Consider the following 21,298-nt stretch of genomic DNA (forward strand, 5'->3'; position numbering starts at 1 on the left):
AACACCCCTATCAAGAAAATAGTATAGTCGCCCTGGGGTATATAAGAGAGTGAGAAACAGCACTCGAGGCTGTCGATTGGCTGTCGATGAGCTGTCATCTTTCAACCGAGCGTACGTCGGATATATTAAGTGCTAGAAGAGCCTTGATATTCAGAGGACACTTTGTACTGGGTACAAAGTGGACGTACACATTGACAGGATTGACATAGCAGACTGTCTCACTCGGAGGACAGGCTGTACCAACCCGCACTGTCTGGTAGTGACAGACTATCCCACTCGGAGGACAAGTTGTACCAGGTCGCACTGTCTAGTAGTAACAGACCGTCCCATTCGGAGGACAAGCTGTACCAGCCATACTGTCTTTAAGTGACACATCGTCCCATCTTGAGGACAGGCTGTTCTATTGTATTATAGTTGTATATATATTTGTCTGTTGTAACTTTATTTCGACAAAGAGTCAGTGTGTATATTTTAGTTCATTGTGCATAACGTAGATAGTTGTAGTTTTTAGTATTGCCGTATTGTTTGTGGACAACTTGGATCCAAGTATTGACTGGAACGGACGTTTCGGATATAAACGCCTGGTTACACGTTACAGTTTAATTGAAAAATGTCATTTGCAGTACATTGTACTAGGTTTGAAAACGGTTAAATACATGTATACCGTTCATACGCTAATATAAAAAATGGGAGATGTTTTCACTACAGTCATCGTAAGACACGGTTTCCCTACGTGAAACGAAATAAGAAGATTTTTTATTTTATTTTTCAAAAAACCTTAATAGGCGTTAGTTTAATAAATTACAAACACGAATATGGTCATTCATTTCTTTAATAAAGAAAACAATGCAAAACGTTTGACGTTGAAAACAAAAAAGGATTGACACACAAATGTTGTGAAAGCTTAATATAATAATTTCTATTTATTTTAACCAGGGATAGCGACAGTCACTAAATTATGTTTCTGAGATACTCTTTAAATTTGTTCACGTCTTTTACGATGTACATTTCAACTAATATGAAGATCCCTAAGCAAAAATAAATAGAAAAAATGACAACCTTAATAATAGATGTGAATAATGAATAAAGAATGTTCGCGTACAATTTTTTTACAAGTAATATGTATTTTATTAAGAACTCGTATAACTAGCCGGCAAAAGTCGAGAAGGGATTTTGATATTTAGAATGATTTTGTTAGCCTTTCATAATTTAAATAATTTTTTGTTGTTACTTTTTATCTATTCATTTCAGACTTATTATTTTTTATTTAAAATGCAACAACGAAATAATGTAATGAATAAAACTATTCGTAAATATAATGAGTAGTATAATATACCGATTAACTTTATTATATTTATTCGTTTCATTTGGAAATTTGAACACTAGCATATTCGCCAAACAACCAATCAGGTGAGATAGTATCGTTTCTGAACGGATCATGTTTGTTTACACGAAATATACTGATCGTTTCGTTCGTTTCGTTCGTTTCGTTCACACACGACTGTGAGCGGAAAAACACGATTTGACTTCAATGAATGAAATGAGACGAGATACACGATTCTGAATGATTTAACTCGTTCGTTCTCATTTCATTCCATTCGCGTGTTCGTTCCGTTTTCGTTCCGTGTAAGTGGGAACGTTGAGTTGTTTAGTAGCTGTATATTGAAATAAGGGTGCAATCAACAGATTTTTCCGTGACGTCATTCTGTAACAGGGTATGTAATAGTGGACTTATCATGCAGAAGTCAGATATTCATAGTTATATAGATATCTATACATCAATGGAAAGATAATTCTATGGACTTTTTGAATAAATAAAAAAAAATCCAACATCTCTTGTTTAAATATGCAAATTGGTACAAGTAATCAGCTGAAAAATAGTCATTTTCACCCTAAAAAAAACCTTAAAAACATACCACCTTTGGACACACGGATCATTAACCTGTGCACATATTTGAGATTTCTTATAATATGCATTTCGAAGAGCTTGTCCGGCTGATCTAAGAAAATGTAGTTTCAGGGTACAGATGGGTGCACTCCTAACCTGTACAGCAAGTTAACTTGATAACCAGTCATTTGGACTGGTAAAAGTTAACCTGTGACCGAATATAGGACTGCTCTGACCAGTCCTAGGACCAAAATCTAGTTAACTTGAAAAGCGGACTTGGTCCTAGGACTGTTTTTATGTCTGCCAAAAAGTTAACTTGGAAACAGGTCCGCTATTGATATAAGTTAACTTCGAACCAGTCCTGTCATAAGTTAACATAAGTTAACTTCGGAACCAGCCCTGTCATAAAGTTAACATAAGTTAACTTGGAAACCGGTCCTGCCACAAAGTTAACTTCTGCTTGGACAAATCCGATCAAAACCAGACCTGTTCCCAAGTTAACTTTTGACTGGTCTGCTCAACACTAAGTTAACTTGTAACCAGGACTGCTCTTCGGATCGTTGATTTAAAAAAAAAATAATATCTTTGTTTCGTAGTATAAACATCGAAAATAAAGTAATTTGAAAATTAATACTTCCGTTTTATGAACAGGATTAAATACAAATATTTGAAAATAAGTACGCACAGAACGTAACACAAATTTATCTGTGATCTGACCATCTATCTATTATAAAAACGATATCGGTTACAATGATAACAGGCACTGAATATACATATATTCCGAGATCAAATTCAATCATATTATGTATATTTTTGAAAAGAAGTATATTTGATGTTAGGTGTATACGTCCTTGTTAGTTATACCTTTAACTATGCAGGGTGCCAGCATGTCCTCTTTTTACTCAAAAATACTGATACGTAACAAAATTTCAGTAGTTTTGATGCCTCCAGTTGACTTGTACAACAAAATTATTTGACCGCATCCACCAAAACTGACCATATTTGCACTTTAATTAGTAAATATATATATCTGCATAGTAAATCAGCCATATTTTTTATGTCAAGATTTAATGTATAATACAATCATGACAATGGACAGCAAAATTGCAATATTAGAACAAAATATTTTGTTTCGCATAAATTTAGGATACCAGCATGTCCTCATGTTATTCAAAATATTGATACGTAACAAAATTTCAGTAGTTTTGATACCTCCAGCTGACTTGTACAACAAAATTATTTGACCGCATTACCAAAACTGACCATATGTGAACTGTAAATTGTAATCTATATACTAGCATAGTAAATCAGCCTTATTTTTAATGTCAGGATTCAATGTATAATACAATCATGACAATGGACAGCAATATTGCAATATAATAACAACAAATTTTTGTTCGCCTAAATTAAGGGTGCCAGCAAGTACTCTTTTGACTTAAAATACTGATACGTTACAAAATTTTAGTAGTTTTGATGCCTCCAGTTGACTTGTACAACAAAATTATTTGACCGCATCCACCAAAACTGACCATATATGCACTTTAATTTGTAAATCTATATACCAGCATAGTTAATCAGCCATATTTTTTATGCCAGAATCAATGTATAATACAATCATGACAATGGACAGCAAAGTTGCAATATAATAACAACAAATTTTTGTTTGCATAAATTTAGGATACCAGCATGTCCTCATTTTATTCAAAATATTGATACGTAACAAAATTTCAGTAGTTTTGATACCTCCAGCTGACTTGTACAGCAAAATTGTTTGACCGCATTCACCAAAACTGACCATATGTGCACTTTAATTTGTAAATCTATATACCCGCATAGTAAATTAGCCATATTTTTTATGTCAGGATTCAATGTATAATACAATCATGACAATGGACAGCAAAATTGCAATATAATAACAAAAAATTTTGGTTCGCATAAATTTAGGATACCAGCATGTCCTCATTTTATTCAAAATATTGATCCTAGCAAAATTTCAGTAGTTTTGATACCTCCAGCTGACTTGTACAACAACATTATTTGACCACATTACCAAAACTGACCATATGTGAGCTTTGAATTGTAAATCTATATACCAGCATAGTAAATCAGCCTTATTTTTAATGTCAGGATTCAATGTATTATACAATCATGACAATGGACAGCAATATTGCAATATAATAACAACGAATTTTTGTTCACCTAAATTAAGGGTGCCAGCATGTCCTCATTTAATCAAAATATTGATACGTAACAAAATTTCAGTAGTTTTGATACCTCCAGCTGACTTGTACAACAAAATTGTTTGACCGCATCCACCAAAACTGACCATATGTGAACTTTAATTTGTAAATCTATATACCCGCATAGTAAATCAGCCATATTTTTTATGTCAGGATTCAATGTATAATACAATCATGACAATGGACAGCAAAATTGCAATATAATAACAACAAATTTTGGTTCGCATTAATTAAGGATACCAGCATGTCCTCATTTTATTCAAAATATTGATACGTAACAAAATTTCAGTAGTTTTGATACCTCCAGCTGACTTGTACAACAAAATTGTTTGACCGCATCCACCAAAACTGACCATATGTGAACTTTAATTTGTAAATCTATATACCCGCATAATAAATCAGCCATATATTTTATGTCAGGATTCAATGTATAATACAATCATGACAATGGACAGCAAAATTGCAATATAATAACAAAAAATTTTGGTTCGCATAAATTTAGGATACCAGCATGTCCTCATTTTTATTCAAAATATTGATCCGTAACAAAATTTCAGTAGTTTTGATACCTCCAGCTGACTTGTACAACAAAATTATTTGACCACATTACCAAAACTGACCATATGTGAGCTTTGAATTGTAAATCTATATACCAGCATAGTAAATCAGCCTTATTTTTAATGTCAGGATTCAATGTATTATACAATCATGACAATGGACAGCAATATTGCAATATAATACCAACAAATTTTTGTTCACCTAAATTTAGGGTGCCAGCATGTCCTCTTTTTACCTAAAATACTGATACGTTACAAAATTTCAGTAGTTTTGATGCCTCCAGTTGACTTGTACAACAAAATTATTTGACTGCATCCACCAAAACTGACCATATATGCACTTTAATTTGTAAATCTATATACCCACATAGTAAATCAGCCATATTTTTTATGTCAGGATTCAATGTATAATACAATCATGACAATGGACAGCAATATTGCAATATAATAACAACGAATTTTTGTTCGCATAAATTTAGGATACCAGCATGTCCTCATTTTATTCAAAATATTGATACGTAACAAAATTGTAGTAGTTTTGATACCTCCAGCTGACTTGTACAACAAAATTGTTTGACCGCATCCACCAAAACTGACCATATGTGAACTTTAATTTGTAAATCTATATACCCGCATAGTAAATCAGCCATATTTTCTATGTCGGGATTCAATGTATAATACAATCATGACAATGGACAGCAAAATTGCAATATAATAACAACAAATTTTGGTTCGCATAAATTAAGGATACCAGCATGTTCTCATTTTATTCAAAATATTGATACGTAACAAAATTTCAGTAGTTTTGATACCTCCAGCTGACTTGTACAACAAAATTGTTTGACTGCATTCACCAAAACTGACCATATGTGAACTTTAATTTGTAAATCTATATACCCGCATAATAAATCAGCCATATTTTTTATGTCAGGATTCAATGTATAATACAATCATGACAATGGACAGCAAAATTGCAATATAATAACAAAAAATTTTGGTTCGCATTAATTTAGGATACCAGCATGTCCTCATTTTATTCAAAATATTGATACGTAACAAAATTTCAGTAGTTTTGATACCTCCAGTTGACTTGTACAACAAAATTATTTGACCGCATTACCAAAACTGACCATATGTGAACTTTAAATTGTAAATCTATATACCCGCATAGTAAATCAGCCTTATTTTTAATGTCAGGATTCAATGTATAATACAATCATGACAATGGACAGCAATATTGCAATATAATAACAACATTTTTTTTTTCACATAAATTTAGAATTCCAGCATGTCCTCATTTTATTCAAAATATTGATACGTAACAAAATTTCAGTAGTTTTGATACCTCCTGCTGACTTGTACAACAAAATTATTTTACCGCATCCACCAAAACTGACCATATGTTCACTTTAATTTGAAAATCTATATACCCGTATAGTAAATCAGCCATATTTTTTATGTCAGGATTTAATGTATAATACAATCATGACAATGGACATGCAGCGATATTGCAATATAATAACAAAAAATTTTGGTTCGCATAAATTTAGGATACCAGCCTGTCCTCATTTTATTCAAAATATTGATATGTAACAAAATTTCAGTAGTTTTGATACCTCCAGCTGACTTGTACAACAAAATTATTTGACCGCATCCACCAAAACTGACCATATGTGCACTTTAATTTGAAAATCTATATACCCGGACAGTAAATCAGTCATTTTTTTATGCCAGGATTTAATGTATAATACAATCATGAAAATGGACAGCAATATTGCAATATATAAGAACAACAAATTTTTGTTCGCATAAATTTAGGAAACCAGCATGTCCTCATTTTATTCAAAATATTGATACGTAACAAAATTTCAGTAGTTTTGACACCTCCAGCTGACTTGTACAACAAAATTATTTGACCGCATTACCAAAACTGATCATATGTGCACTTTCATTTGTAAATCTATATACACCATGACGTACCCGCATAGTATTAATCAGCCATATTTTTTATGTCAGGAATCAATGTATAATATAATCATGACAATGGACAGCAATATTGCAATTTAATAACAACAAATTTTTGTTCGCATCAATTTAAGATACCAGCATGTCCTCCTTTTATTCAAAATATTGATACGTAACAAAATTTCAGTAGTTTTAATACCTCATGCTGACTTGGAAAACAAACTATTTGACCAAAACTGATCATATGTGCACTTTTATTTGCAAATCTATATACCCGCATACCATTGTACCGAGCGCCTTAATGTCTTCTCCTGGCGCTCCTGTTCACATTTTAGTAGGACTGTAAATGTACACGTAATCAATAATATTGGAAAACTATTAATGCAAAAAATATTCTGAATAAATTGAGAATGTCAGAATTTCATCTCTTTATTCATAATAATAACAGTCACATCATATTTAGGAGTTCATGATGGTGTACGTGTAAAACAAAACTATTATTCCACATCATCAAAGTACCAACACTGACATGTCTGAATTCCTTTGTACTATTTACAATGATTTAATAAAAAAAAGTATACACGGTTCTCTTCTTGGTATCTTTATGTCGGTTGATTGATTTTGTTTATAGTTAACGTCAAGTGGCAACTATTTCATTAAAGTGCGCATTGAGTATAATTTTAGGACGTCCCATATAAATATCGGTAATGACAAATCTCTCGATAAATCTGACGAATTTGACGAGATTGTTGATAGTTTTACCACACCGTATGCTTACGGACACTGTACATTTTCTGTTAGAATATTCTGCGGGAAATAGAATAGTCAATCCAATGCAAACAAGTTGAATATCAATGAAATATCCATGCAAGTATAAATTTATGCATAAAGTAAAATTTAGGAAGGGACAGGTAAACAACGGGGAACGAAGTAACGTAGACAATGTTGCCGATATCCCGTGATATAAGAATATTGTTCCGATGCGTTGGATAACCTTTCTATCCGCCTTCTAATAAAAAAAACCTCTGTGTGATCGTATAGCCATTTTTTATTTATATAAGAATACATGTATATCAAATAAAAGAGAGCGTTTGTATAATATCTAGTAGAGTCTAGCGAGTAAATAATAAATGATATATGTGGAAAAACAATGCGAATGTTGTTTACATATTTTAATGAAAGCTCAAGTCTGATATGAAAACTCTTATAACGATAATCTGTCATAAGCAGACCTATCCTCAGGTCTGGTCAATAGCAGACTTGTCCACAGGTCTGGTCAAAAGCAGACCTGTCCTCAGGTCTGGTCAGGAGCAGACCTGTCCACAGGTCTGGTCTGAGGCAGACCTGTCCTCAGGACTGGTCAAAAGCAGACTTGTCCACAGGTCTGGTCTGGGGCAGACCTGTCCTCAGGACTGGTCAAAAGCAGACTTGTCCACAGGTCTGGTCTGGAGCAGACTTGTCGATAGGTCTGCAGCAGTCCTAAAAAAGCAGACCGTAGGTCTGGTCCACCAACGACGAAGTTAACTTGCTTGACTGCTTAAAAATTCTCAAGTTAACTTAGAAAGCAGTCAACAAGTTAACTCTAAGTTAACTTTTGTCAAGGTTAGGACCGCACCCATCTGTACGTTCGCCTGCTCCGAAAGGAGCTATCTTACCTGACAAATCAAAGTGCTTTTTGCAACAGGTGAAAATCAGCTGTTTATGGAGTTGCCTCCCATATAGTAGGAAGTCACAAAAACATTTTTTTTTAAATCTTGACAAAAGTGGCATTCTAATTGAACTTCAATATATGTTTATCACACTGAACATAAAAAACAATCAAATTTTTCATTCAGTGGTATATAAATAGCAGGGTATTCCATCAGTATGTAAATCTCACTGGGGAAATACCCCTAGTTTTTAGTGCGAAACTGTTTATAGCACCCTTAAGCAATTAGCATGTCTTATATTAACCCATTTGTGCATCTAGTTGCAAAACCAGTATCATTTCGAGCATTTTGGTGTCTTGATCTTTTATTTCTATGCAAATTTGGGCGAGTTATCAACATTTTAGTATACACTGCGTGAAAACTTCAATGATAAAAAGAAACAAACAAATCAGAATATTCAATTTGTATAGACATGTTTATTGCAACTCATTTTTCTGTTGAACTAAATAAAGAACATGATCAACAGAGACTTTGTTTTCTAGAAAAGTTCCAACATAATGTATTATTTGCCATATAATTGTACTGTATGGTTAAAATGGTGTACACACTAACCAGAAGTCTTTACATAAGAAAACACAAAACAGTATAAAATTCAATGTCTAACAATTAACAACTAAATATAGAATGTTAACCTACTAATGAAATTCTAATATGACATATTGAACCATGAATATCTAACTTTTTTCATTTCATATCATCACAAAATAATAAAAATATATGTTTCTATAGCACATAGTTCATTTGTGGTCAAGGGGGAGATAATCAAAGCATTAATTACAAATTAACAAATTCAAACACAAAACAATGCAGAAATTTAAATAACAAATTTAACAATATTGCAGTTGCACTTGACAATTTTATAAAACATATTTTTCTGCGTATAAAATAAAATATATTGATATTCACATCTTTAAAACAATCATGACATCATAGCAACATTTGTGACGTCATCAATACCAGATCAGATAATTTCTTGTGTTACAGTAAAAATTCAGTGTTCAAAATGCCTGACTTTGATAGGAGAAAAAACAGAATACTAAAAAGAAGAAAAAGTAAATTTGTCAAAGGGTACACACCTTGGAATGACAAGTTGGAATATATTATATCAGATACTGAGGCAGAACAGCAATATGTTAACAACAGGATCTGTAGGCCTGAAATGAAGATATATAAAACTGCAGTGTCACAACATAATTGGAAAGATAATACATTGCCAACAAAACTCCGACCTAGTCATTGCTTCATGGAGGAAGAGGAAACTGAAGAGCAAGACGACACCACAGAAAATATCATTGTCAATTTTTGTAAGTTAAAGGATTTTATAAAAAAAAGTGCATAAAACATCGATGCAGGAACAAATCTAGCATGAATATTAACATTTCAAACCGCATGGGTATATGCATTTCTTTACGCGCAAATAGTGAGAAATGCCAATTCGACACAACTTCATATAAAGTATATACCGAATGTAAAAAAAAGAGCAGAGGACCAGCTGCAGGCTACCTCCATGAAGCAATGACACTAGCAGTATTAAAAACAAAAATGGGAGGATCAGACCTACAAATGACCCTAGCATGCCTAAACATTAGGGTGCCAAGTTTACAGCTGATATCAAATAATATAAATAAACAATGTGACAAAATAATACAGCTAAATGAAGAGGCCATGATAGAAAATCACAGATATGTAAAGGACTTTAATACATGTATCGGTAAAGACAATGAGGTAGATGTGGAGACTGATACAGTTTATAACAATAGGAACCAAGTTCGGTATGAAGCTGGTACTCAGTCTTTCTGCCCACTTATTGAACAAAACACTGGACTAAATTTGCCTATTTCTATGTCAACAGCTAACAAACTATGCAGTAAGAAAAAAAATTTGTAATCACAGTGACAATCAAAGCTGTAAAAAACATTACAATACAGAGGATACAATTGCTTCCAGTGAAGGAAAGCTTGCAGAAAAAAATTTGCAAAAAGTTAATGATCTAAATATTTTAAAAGTTTAATCTGTGACCAGTGATGCAAGCGCTCAATTGAGTAAAGTTGTGAGAGAATTTGGTAAAAAGTCTGGCAACTCCATTCGGTACTATCAATGTTTTGTACATAGGATGCGCACTGTTCAAAAATATATAAAAAACTTAAATTTTTCTAAATTACCACCTGGTTATGACAAAACTTTTTTCGGCAAAGACAGTCAGCAATCAAAAATATTATTTCTTGTTTTAGTGGAAATCATGCAAATTGCATAGAAAATTCTGAAGCCTGCTGTGCACATTTAGACACTTTTAATACTAAATATTTGCCGTATGGAGTTTATTTGAATCTTAACGTGATAGACAAGAAAAAGATAGAATCTGCATTAAATAAGTCTCTTTCTTTAGATGTTTTAAATAAAATTTCTAGTCTTCACACAACAAACCAATTTGAGAGCTTGCATCACCGTGTCTTTACATATGCTCCAAAATCAGTACTGCATAAAGAAATTTTAATGGCTTATGTCATTCTGCATGTCACTCGTCTACATTTGGAACTGGAAAATCTTCAATCTTATTGGCTAAATCTTTAGGACTTAACTTTTCAAAATTTGCTCCGTTCTTTAAATTTATGATACGAAAAGACATTATCGCACTTTATCATTCTCAGAGAAAAAAAACAGCAAAATACAAAATTCAAAAACTCTTGGCTAAGAGTAAAAGACAAAACAGAAGAGTAAGACAAGGGTCTATGTATAGTGGCGGCAGTACTGATGTAAATGAAATCCATAACTATGGAATCAATGAAAACAATTAAAATGTGAAACCAACTGAACTGTTTTATTCTTTTCTTACCTCAAAATATACAGTTTTTAAAACCATTGTGTCCCTGACATGCACCTAAAGGTTTACACTGGTTTCTTTCAATATTTATATCAACCGGTTCTAATGATAAATGATCAATATTTAAACATTTTTTATTATGGCATAAATGTGAAACATGATGAGTGATAATCAATTACAATTATTTGTATTGAAGGCGGTGTACGGTGAAATTTTGTTTTTTGCCTCTAAAAGATGGCCTTATAATGCCATATCCATCTGCATTGGTTGCACCATACCAAATCTGACAGCCATTATATATATTAAATCTAAAAAGTTTTGACTTTAAATATTGCTGTTCTTCATCTGAAAACTCAGTTTCATACACTCTGGACATGTCATGAAAAAAATGGAAATAAAATTAAATGCGATTACAAATCTGAAAAACATAGAAAATTTGCCTTTCAAAATGAACTCAAGAAAAATTAGATGCTTCCCAACTGGTTGTGCATAAAATAAACAAAGACTAACCTGCAAATGAGCATAATGGTGTCAAAAATGACGAATGATATGTACATGCTGAAAATAACCTGCACCTGAGCTGTGTTGATAAATTTTAAACATGAAAATTAGAATATTTGGGCATATTTCTAATGCCTTAAGGGTGCAATCAACAGTTTTTTACGTGACGTCATTCTGTAACAGGGCATGTAATAGTGGACCCATCATGCAGAAGTCAGATATTCATAGTTATATAGATATCTATACATCAATGGAAAGATAATTCTATGGACCTTTTGAATAAATAAAAAAAAATCCAACATCTCTTGTTTAAACATGCAAATTGGTACAAGTTATCAGCTGAAAATTAGTCATTTTCACCCTAAAAAACCTTAAAAACATACCACCTTTGGACACACGGATCATTAACCTTTGCACATATTTGAGATTTCTTATAATATGCATTTCGAAGAGCTTGTCCGGCTGATTTAAGAAAATGTAGTTTCAGGGTACGTTCGCCTGCTCCGAAAGGAGCTATCTTACCTGACAAATCAAAGTGCTTTTTGCAACAGGTGAAAACCAGCTGTTTATGGAGTTGCCTCCCATATAGTAGGAAGTCACAAAAACATTTTTTTTTAAATCTTGACAAAAGTGGCATTTTAATTGAACTTCAATATATGTTTATCACATTGAACATAAAAAACAATCAAATTTTTCATTCAGTGGTATATAAATAGCAGGATATTCCATCAGTATGTAAACCTCACTGGGGAAATACACCTAGTTTTTAGTACGTAACTGTTTATAGCACCCTTAGTAAAACATGTGGACAAATGTATTGTTGAAAGTGAAAGTAGTGATTTGGCCATAACGAAAGTAGGGTAGAAACTATAACATTAGTCATTTTTACAAATGAGGGGCGAAAGATACCAGAGGGACAGTCAAACTCATAGATCGAAAACAAACTGACAACGCCATATCTAAAAAGAAAAAAAGATAAACTGATAAATAATATTACACATGACACAACATAGAAAACTTGAGAAACATGAACGTAACGTTGTACCCCACCAAAAACTGGAGGTGATCTCAGGTGCTCCGGAAGTGTAAGCAGATCCTGCTTCAAAAGATTCAAATCCTACCATTGGCATTTTAATAGGGCTCTCAAAAGAAAGAAAAAACACTGATGGATTTTTCAGAAGAATATTTTATTGAATAATAATTGTCTATAAGCAGTTACATTTGTTTCATGTTTGAAGCGGCGCATATTTTTTAATTTAACTTAAATTTTACCAAAAAATACAAAGGGGAAGAATTATTGTGGTCTGAGGCCAGAACCGCGAAAATAATTGAATTTAACAGAGAGTAAATATATCACGGACTTTGGAAAAAAAGGAGAGGGCTTTTGGTACCTTTCCTGAAAATCTACAGACATAAAATCTTTTTTCAACAAATCATCCTACAACATTTAAAATACTCTAAACCAAGCTCTAAATGCCCGCGGGTGTGTTCTTCTTTAAGAGGAAAGTATAATATTAAGTTTTTAATTGACAAATTACAGCTGTAGGAGAATATAACTTTTAATAAAAGCCATTATAAAAGTAACCTGATTTATACTTTCATGTATATCATGTAAATTAAGAACTTTCTTAATTTTGCAGGCTATAAATACGTCTTTCAACCTAACTTAAACAGAGCAGCATGTAGTGATAATCGATATCAACCTTTCAATTTTGAGACAATTGGGTATAGTGATTGCACCTATCAAAAATCACTTTGTAACAGTCTAGGTCAGGAGACATATAAAACGGGCGACACTTCGATCGACAGAAAATGTGTTTGTAATATTGAAGGTGGATATACTTTTGTAAGGAACTCGAAAGACCAATGTTTCTGCAATCCTTCGACTGAAGATTGCTCCTGCTATGTCGGAATAAATAATTACAACACGACGATTGGACAGGAAGGTAAAGTATAATGCTCCTTTTGAAAGATTTTAAATTCGTTTAATATTTAAAACCCCAAACAGATGATGTCATAATAATTGTGTTTGATTGATATTTAATTAACGGGAAATAGTTTGTATCTATAATGAATTTCTTAATACTAAATGCATTCTTCCACCAGCAAACATCCGCTCACTCGCGTGTTGTACCTTTTTTTTAAAGATTTTGTGGCATTTAAATAAAATTATGTTCTTTAACTTTAATTTGATATGAACTTTTAACTCTGCAACGGACGAATCGCTTTGTGTTAATCGAGCCTCATGTGTACCTAATTGAAATAATAAAAATTGTTTAAATGCAGTATTTGTCACCTAGTTTAATGTTTTGCAATAGAGCACTAGATGGAAATGGCTGATACATTGGATTTTTTATCCTGATGATTTGAACGCTGTATAACTTGACATATTTAATAGATTCATGCCATTTATTGAATCTTTTATGTTACCTTCTAACTGTATTTCGGTTAATTCTTTAGTCTGGTTCAAGACTTGTTAACATGGAAACAAGTATTTCGTAAGAAATGTTCATACTCACAAATGTAACATTGACAACATGTTAAAATATAAAAACCTCATGCATGTTGTTTTCATCTGCGTAAAAACCTTTAATTATATTTTTCAGATATGAAATGCTATGATGACATGAAAATGACAAGCCTCCGTAACTCGGATGATAGGTTAGTTTGTGTTTAACTTTCAAATTATATCTCTTTATTATTGTGATTATATTTTTCATTACTATACATTGCTATATATATATTTAGCAATAGCAATGTAACAAGTCAAAAAGGGTACAACATCACCATTAAATAACTGTAAAATGAACAAATATTAGATATTTCGGATAACAGATATGCTTCTTCGGTAATAGCACGATGTCAAATGAATCATGTTAATAGATTCGACTTGAGACACTATAAAAATCTTAAAAGTTTATACAATTTAAGTGAACATCACAGACGCTGGTACAATTTCAAAATTTCCAAACACGGCGCAAAGATAACAAAGATATGCCATATACAAATAGTTATTTGCAATGTGAACTGGCACAACTCTAAATTTCCAAAGGTTGTGACAGTTGACATGTTATAGGTTGCACTTTGTAAATACAGCTGTTTCTCAAAACACGCCTCTTTTGGGGAGTAATTGAATATTCATAGAAAATTGATTTTGTTTACATACTGGTTCCCAGTTATGCTCTCTGTGTTCCATATCGCAGAGACAGAACTTGGGAATGTCACCAGTAAATAAACACGTGCATATTGTTTACATTGAAATCTGTGGTAACCTTTCATTCGAGGTAGGGGTAGTTAAGAAAATTAGTGTAAGTTTAAACTCTGAGAAGTTCAGGGCATATAAACGTTGAAAATATGCCGCACAGCCCTATATTTTGACCTTTGAAAAAAAAAAATTGTGGTGCATATGAACTTTCAATTCTAGGATAAGATTTTTTTCAAAACTTCATAGTAAAAGTGGTACAGTTTTAGCTGTAAAAGGAGTTCCTATGGGAAATTGCATTGTCAATATTTACAGAAATGCAACTTATGTAGGGTGAAAAGGGGGAACATTCAGAATTTAACCAAATTTGCTTTATTTCACAGATTTTAAAGAAATTAACTCAAATAAGAAGTTTTATAAATATTTAATGAAGATTGATAGAATCCTGGGCCTTAAATATGATGACTCAGCATAAATTCACAGTTTACAGTATGCAAAGTTTACTCAAAGTCCTGGATACAAAATTAAATCATAATATTTGCATATTTGTAAATTAAATTGTTAAGAAGTGCTTATATTTACTCTTCGCAGTCATTGAAACTCATAGATCCTTCCTGAATATTATTTATGGGGTATTTGTGTCCTTTCGATAACCCAAAAGTAAGCCGCAACACCTAAATCTGCTTTTTTGTCACCACGGCATAATAAATACAAGCTAGAAAAACAAAAATATCTCAAGAAAACTTACAATAGTGTGTTCTATCCTGAATATGTACTAAATATTCCAAATTGCTAGAAACAGCAGAATGATTTAGGAAATTTGAGGCCAAAGGGGCAAAAAACATAGAAAATTGCCTACCCCCTGTGTCATAAAACAAATAATTTAACTTGTAAATGGTATGATTTTATGATTTTAAAGTTCTTGATATAGAAAACAATAACTATGCTTGGAAGTTATGCAAAAATCAGATGTTAGCAGTCATCTCTACAACATTTTAAGTGAATTTATATCTCAGACTGGTATCTGCATACATACAACTATTGCAAATATGGCTTTGTTTGAACACTTCTAGTATATATAGTAGCTAAATTGTGTCAGATATATGGTTACAGATGATACTGTTGTGACAAGAATTCTAAATTGACCATTTGAGGCAGAAAATGTGTCCTTCAATTGACAAATAGGCATACAGTAAGATGTGGACTGGAGATAGAGGCTGGATTGGATACTTTATATAATCTTGAATGTTGTAATGATTGACTGCTAAACATTACATTTATGATATTCTGATATGCTTTCAATATGTTATCAAAACAGTTTTTAACAGGTTCTAGGCATTTTTTATCAGAAAATATGCAAATAGGGTAAGCTGGCAATAATTAAAGTTTTGATTTCAAATTCTTTAAAAAATTGAATCAGGGGAGGGGGTATAAAATGTATAGTAAAGAAAAATTTAGAGTATACACAGTGATTTCTTTAAGACTTTAATTCTGATAAATGAGTACATGTATTAATGTGAGAAAAACTGATTTTAGAGAGTTTTCTATTTGAATAAATGTCTGTATAGGTTGCACTTTGTAAATACAGCTGTTTCTCAAAACACGCCTCTTTTGGGGAGTAATTGAATATTCATAGAAAATTGATTTTGTTTACATACTGGTTCCCAGTTATGCTCTCTGTGTTCCATATCGCAGAGACAGAACTTGGGAATGTCACCAGTAAATAAACACGTGCATATTGTTTACATTGAAATCTGTGGTAACCTTTCATTCGAGGTAGGGGTAGTTAAGAAAATTAGTGTAAGTTCAAACTCTGAGAAGTTCAGGGCATATAAACGTTGAAAATATGCCGCACAGCCCTATATTTTGACCTTTGAAAAAAAAAAATTGTGGTGCATATGAACTTTCAATTCTAGGATAAGATTTTTTTCAAAACTTCATAGTAAAAGTGGTACAGTTTTAGCTGTAAAAGGAGTTCCCATGGGAAATTGCATTGTCAATATTTACAGAAATGTAACAGATATAGGGTGAAAAGGGGGAACATTCAGAATTTAACCAAATTTGCTTTATTTCACAGATTTTAAAGAAATTAACTCAAATAAGAAGTTTTATAAATATTTAATGAAGATTGATAGAATCCTGGGCCTTAAATATGATGACTCAGCATAAATTCACAGTTTACAGTATGCAAAGTTTACTCAAAGTCCTGGATACAAAATTAAATCATAATATTTGCATATTTGTAAATTAAATTGTTAAGAAGTGCTTATATTTACTCTTCGCAGTCATTGAAACTCATAGATCCTTCCTGAATATTATTTATGGGGTATTTGTGTCCTTTCGATAACCCAAAAGTAAGCCGCAACACCTAAATCTGCTTTTTTGTCACCACGGCATAATAAATACAAGCTAGAAAAACAAAAATATCTCAAGAAAACTTACAATAGTGTGTTCTATCCTGAATATGTACTAAATATTCCAAATTGCTAGAAACAGCAGAATGATTTAGGAACTTTGAGGCCAAAGGGGCAAAAAACATAGAAAATTGCCTACCCCCTGTGTCATAAAACAAATAATTTAACTTGTAAATGGTATGATTTTATGATTTTAAAGTTCTTGATAAAGAAAACAATAACTATGCTTGGAAGTTATGCAAAAATCAGATGTTAACAGTCATCTCTACAACATTTTAAGTGAATTTATATCTCAGACTGGTATCTGCATACATACAACTATTGCAAATATGGCTTTGTTTGAACACTTCTAGTATATATAGTAGCTAAATTGTGTCAGATATATGGTTACAGATGATACTGTTGTGACAAGAATTCTAAATTGACCATTTGAGGCAGAAAATGTGTCCTTCAATTGACAAATAGGCATACAGTAAGATGTGGACTGGAGATAGAGGCTGGATTGGATACTTTATATAATCTTGAATGTTGTAATGATTGACTGCTAAACATTACATTTATGATATTCTGATATGCTTTCAATATGTTATCAAAACAGTTTTTAACAGGTTCTAGGCATTTTTTATCAGAAAATATGCAAATAGGGTAAGCTGGCAATAATTAAAGTTTTGATTTCAAATTCTTTAAAAAATTTAATCAGGGGAGGGGGTATAAAATGTATAGTAAAGAAAAATTTAGAGTATACACAGTGATTTCTTTAAGACTTTAATTCTGATAAATGAGTATTAATGTGAGAAAAACTGATTTTAGAGAGTTTTCTATTTGAATAAATGTCTGTATAGGTTGCACTTTGTAAATACAGCTGTTTCTCAAAACACGCCTCTTTTGGGGAGTAATTGAATATTCATAGAAAATTGATTTTGTTTACATACTGGTTCCCAGTTATGCTCTCTGTGTTCCATATCGCAGAGACAGAACTTGGGAATGTCACCAGTAAATAAACACGTGCATATTGTTTACATTGAAATCTGTGGTAACCTTTCATTCGAGGTAGGGGTAGTTAAGAAAATTAGTGTAAGTTTAAACTCTGAGAAGTTCAGGGCATATAAACGTTGAAAATATGCCGCACAGCCCTATATTTTGACCTTTGAAAAAAAAAAAATTGTGGTGCATATGAACTTTCAATTCTAGGATAAGATTTTTTTCAAAACTTCATAGTAAAAGTGGTACAGTTTTAGCTGTAAAAGGAGTTCCTATGGGAAATTGCATTGTCAATATTTACAGAAATGCAACCTATATAGGGTGAAAAGGGGGAACATTCAGAATTTAACCAAATTTGCTTTATTTCACAGATTTTAAAGAAATTAACTCAAATAAGAAGTTTTATAAATATTTAATGAAGATTGATAGAATCCTGGGCCTTAAATATGATGACTCAGCATAAATTCACAGTTTACAGTATGCAAAGTTTACTCAAAGTCCTGGATACAAAATTAAATCATAATATTTGCATATTTGTAAATTAAATTGTTAAGAAGTGCTTACATTTACTCTTCGCAGTCATTGAAACTCATAGATCCTTCCTGAATATTATTTATGGGGTATTTGTGTCCTTTCGATAACCCAAAAGTAAGCCGCAACACCTAAATCTGCTTTTTTGTCACCACGGCATAATAAATACAAGCTAGAAAAACAAAAATATCTCAAGAAAACTTACAAAAGTGTGTTCTATCCTGAATATGTACTAAATATTCCAAATTGCTAGAAACAGCAGAATGATTTAGGAAATTTGAGGCCAAAGGGGCAAAAAACATAGAAAATTGCCTACCCCCTGTGTCATAAAACAAATAATTTAACTTGTAAATGGTATGATTTTATGATTTTAAAGTTCTTGATATAGAAAACAATAACTATGCTTGGAAGTTATGCAAAAATCAGATGTTAGCAGTCATCTCTACAACATTTTAAGTGAATTTATATCTCAGACTGGTATCTGCATACATACAACTATTGCAAATATGGCTTTGTTTGAACACTTCTAGTATATATAGTAGCTAAATTGTGTCAGATATATGGTAACAGATGATACTGTTGTGACAAGAATTCTAAATTGACCATTTGAGGCAGAAAATGTGTCCTTCAATTGACAAATAGGCATACAGTAAGATGTGGACTGGAGATAGAGGCTGGATTTGATACTTTATATAATCCTGAATGTTGTAATGATTGACTGCTAAACATTACATTTATGATATTCTGATATGCTTTCAATATGTTATCAAAACAGTTTTTAACAGGTTCTAGGCATTTTTTATCAGAAAATATGCAAATAGGGTAAGCTGGCAATAATTAAAGTTTTGATTTCAAATTCTTTAAAAAATTGAATCAGGGGAGGGGGTATAAAATGTATAGTAAAGAAAAATTTAGAGTATACACAGTGATTTCTTTAAGACTTTAATTCTGATAAATGAGTATTAATGTGAGAAAAACTGATTTTAGAGAGTTTTCTATTTGAATAAATGTCAGTATAGGTTGCACTTTGTAAATACAGCTGTTTCTCTAAACACGCCTCTTTTGGGGAGTAATTGAATATTCATAGAAAATTGATTTTGTTTACATACTGGTTCCCAGTTATGCTCTCTGTGTTCCATATCGCAGAGACAGAACTTGGGAATGTCACCAGTAAATAAACACGTGCATATTGTTTACATTGAAATCTGTGGTAACCTTTCATTCGAGGTAGGGGTAGTTAAGAAAATTAGTGTAAGTTTAAACTCTGAGAAGTTCAGGGCATATAAACGTTGAAAATATGCCGCACAGCCCTATATTTTGACCTTTGAAAAAAACATAATTGTGGTGCATATGAACTTTCAATTCTAGGATAAGATTTTTTTCAAAACTTCATAGTAAAAGTGGTACAGTTTTAGCTGTAAAAGGAGTTCCTATGGGAAATTGCATTGTCAATATTTACAGAAATGCAACCTATAACTACATGGAGAGCAGTCCCTAAATAAAAAAAAATGCCATAAACGATCCAAGTTAGTATAATATTTCAAATTTAACAACGATAGGGCAATTGTAACAGAAACTACATATTTAAGCCTCCCAAACGAATAGCAGTTTAATAATGATTACAAAAATAAGATTTATTTAATAAGGTAAAATAATTGAACGTGGCTACGTACTTGTACATCCATCCCAAATGAATGAAGCCCTGTAATTTAAACTGGTATTTAAAAAAAAATCTTCAAACGAAGCCTGAGTTACTGGAAACAAGTGATGACAGGAAAATGAGTGACTCATTCTATGTTTCTTCATTGATGCCCTCTGGAGAAACTGTCCTAACTTTCTTATCCAAAATCTTTCCCGAGGTACTTTGTCGACCTTCGACCAACCCTCGTTGTGGGCTATAATTGTGATGGTAAGATTTTTGAGATCAGTTTGGGCTGCTCTGTCTCGTAAACATACTGCATGCCAGATCGACACTGAAGGAGGTATACAACATTCTGGGTTTTGCAAATTACATTGCAAAATATAGTGTACACAGAGGCAGTCGAGTGGCAAGTAAATGTGTGAGTATTAAGTATTTGTTGACAAGTCAGATATCGTCTGTTACCACATGACTTGCACCATCCTGCAGTTGAACAGCTTTTATTTGAGGAGGCGTCAGCTCTCACAAATAAGTCTTTCAGACTTGCTTGTCTCCGAAAAGCTAAGACAGGAGGATTCGGAAAGATCTTGGATAATTTAGGGTGTTTAGCAATAATTTGCCAATTGGCACGGATCAAACGTGAAAGGTTAGTAAAGGCTGCATTTTATGTCTTTTGATATGACACCGTCCTTTATAGATGTGGTTGTGTCTAAGAAAGATATTTTAGAGTCGGAAATTTCATACGTAAATTTAATTGATTGATGAGCGTTGTTTGCATGTCTGGTGAAATCATCCAGTTTTTGTTGGGATTCAATCAATTTCATGTCCACATCATCAATGAAACGGAACC

At 32.3% G+C, this 21,298-nt stretch overlaps 1 protein-coding gene across 1 annotated transcript in view; it reads left to right on the top strand.

Moving 5' to 3' along the window:
* Window positions 1-21,298, top strand: part of LOC139501859 (uncharacterized) — a 146,785-nt gene that overhangs the window by 45,817 nt on the left and 79,670 nt on the right. Inside the window, exons 3-4 of the mRNA XM_071291083.1 lie at window positions 13,322-13,627; window positions 14,288-14,342. Of these exons, the coding sequence (XP_071147184.1) occupies window positions 13,322-13,627; window positions 14,288-14,342 (361 nt within the window). The remainder of the gene's footprint in view (window positions 1-13,321; window positions 13,628-14,287; window positions 14,343-21,298) is intronic.

The sequence above is a fragment of the Mytilus edulis genome, chromosome 13 (genome assembly GCF_963676685.1).
Source record: "Mytilus edulis chromosome 13, xbMytEdul2.2, whole genome shotgun sequence".
NCBI lineage: Eukaryota > Metazoa > Mollusca > Bivalvia > Mytilida > Mytilidae > Mytilus > Mytilus edulis.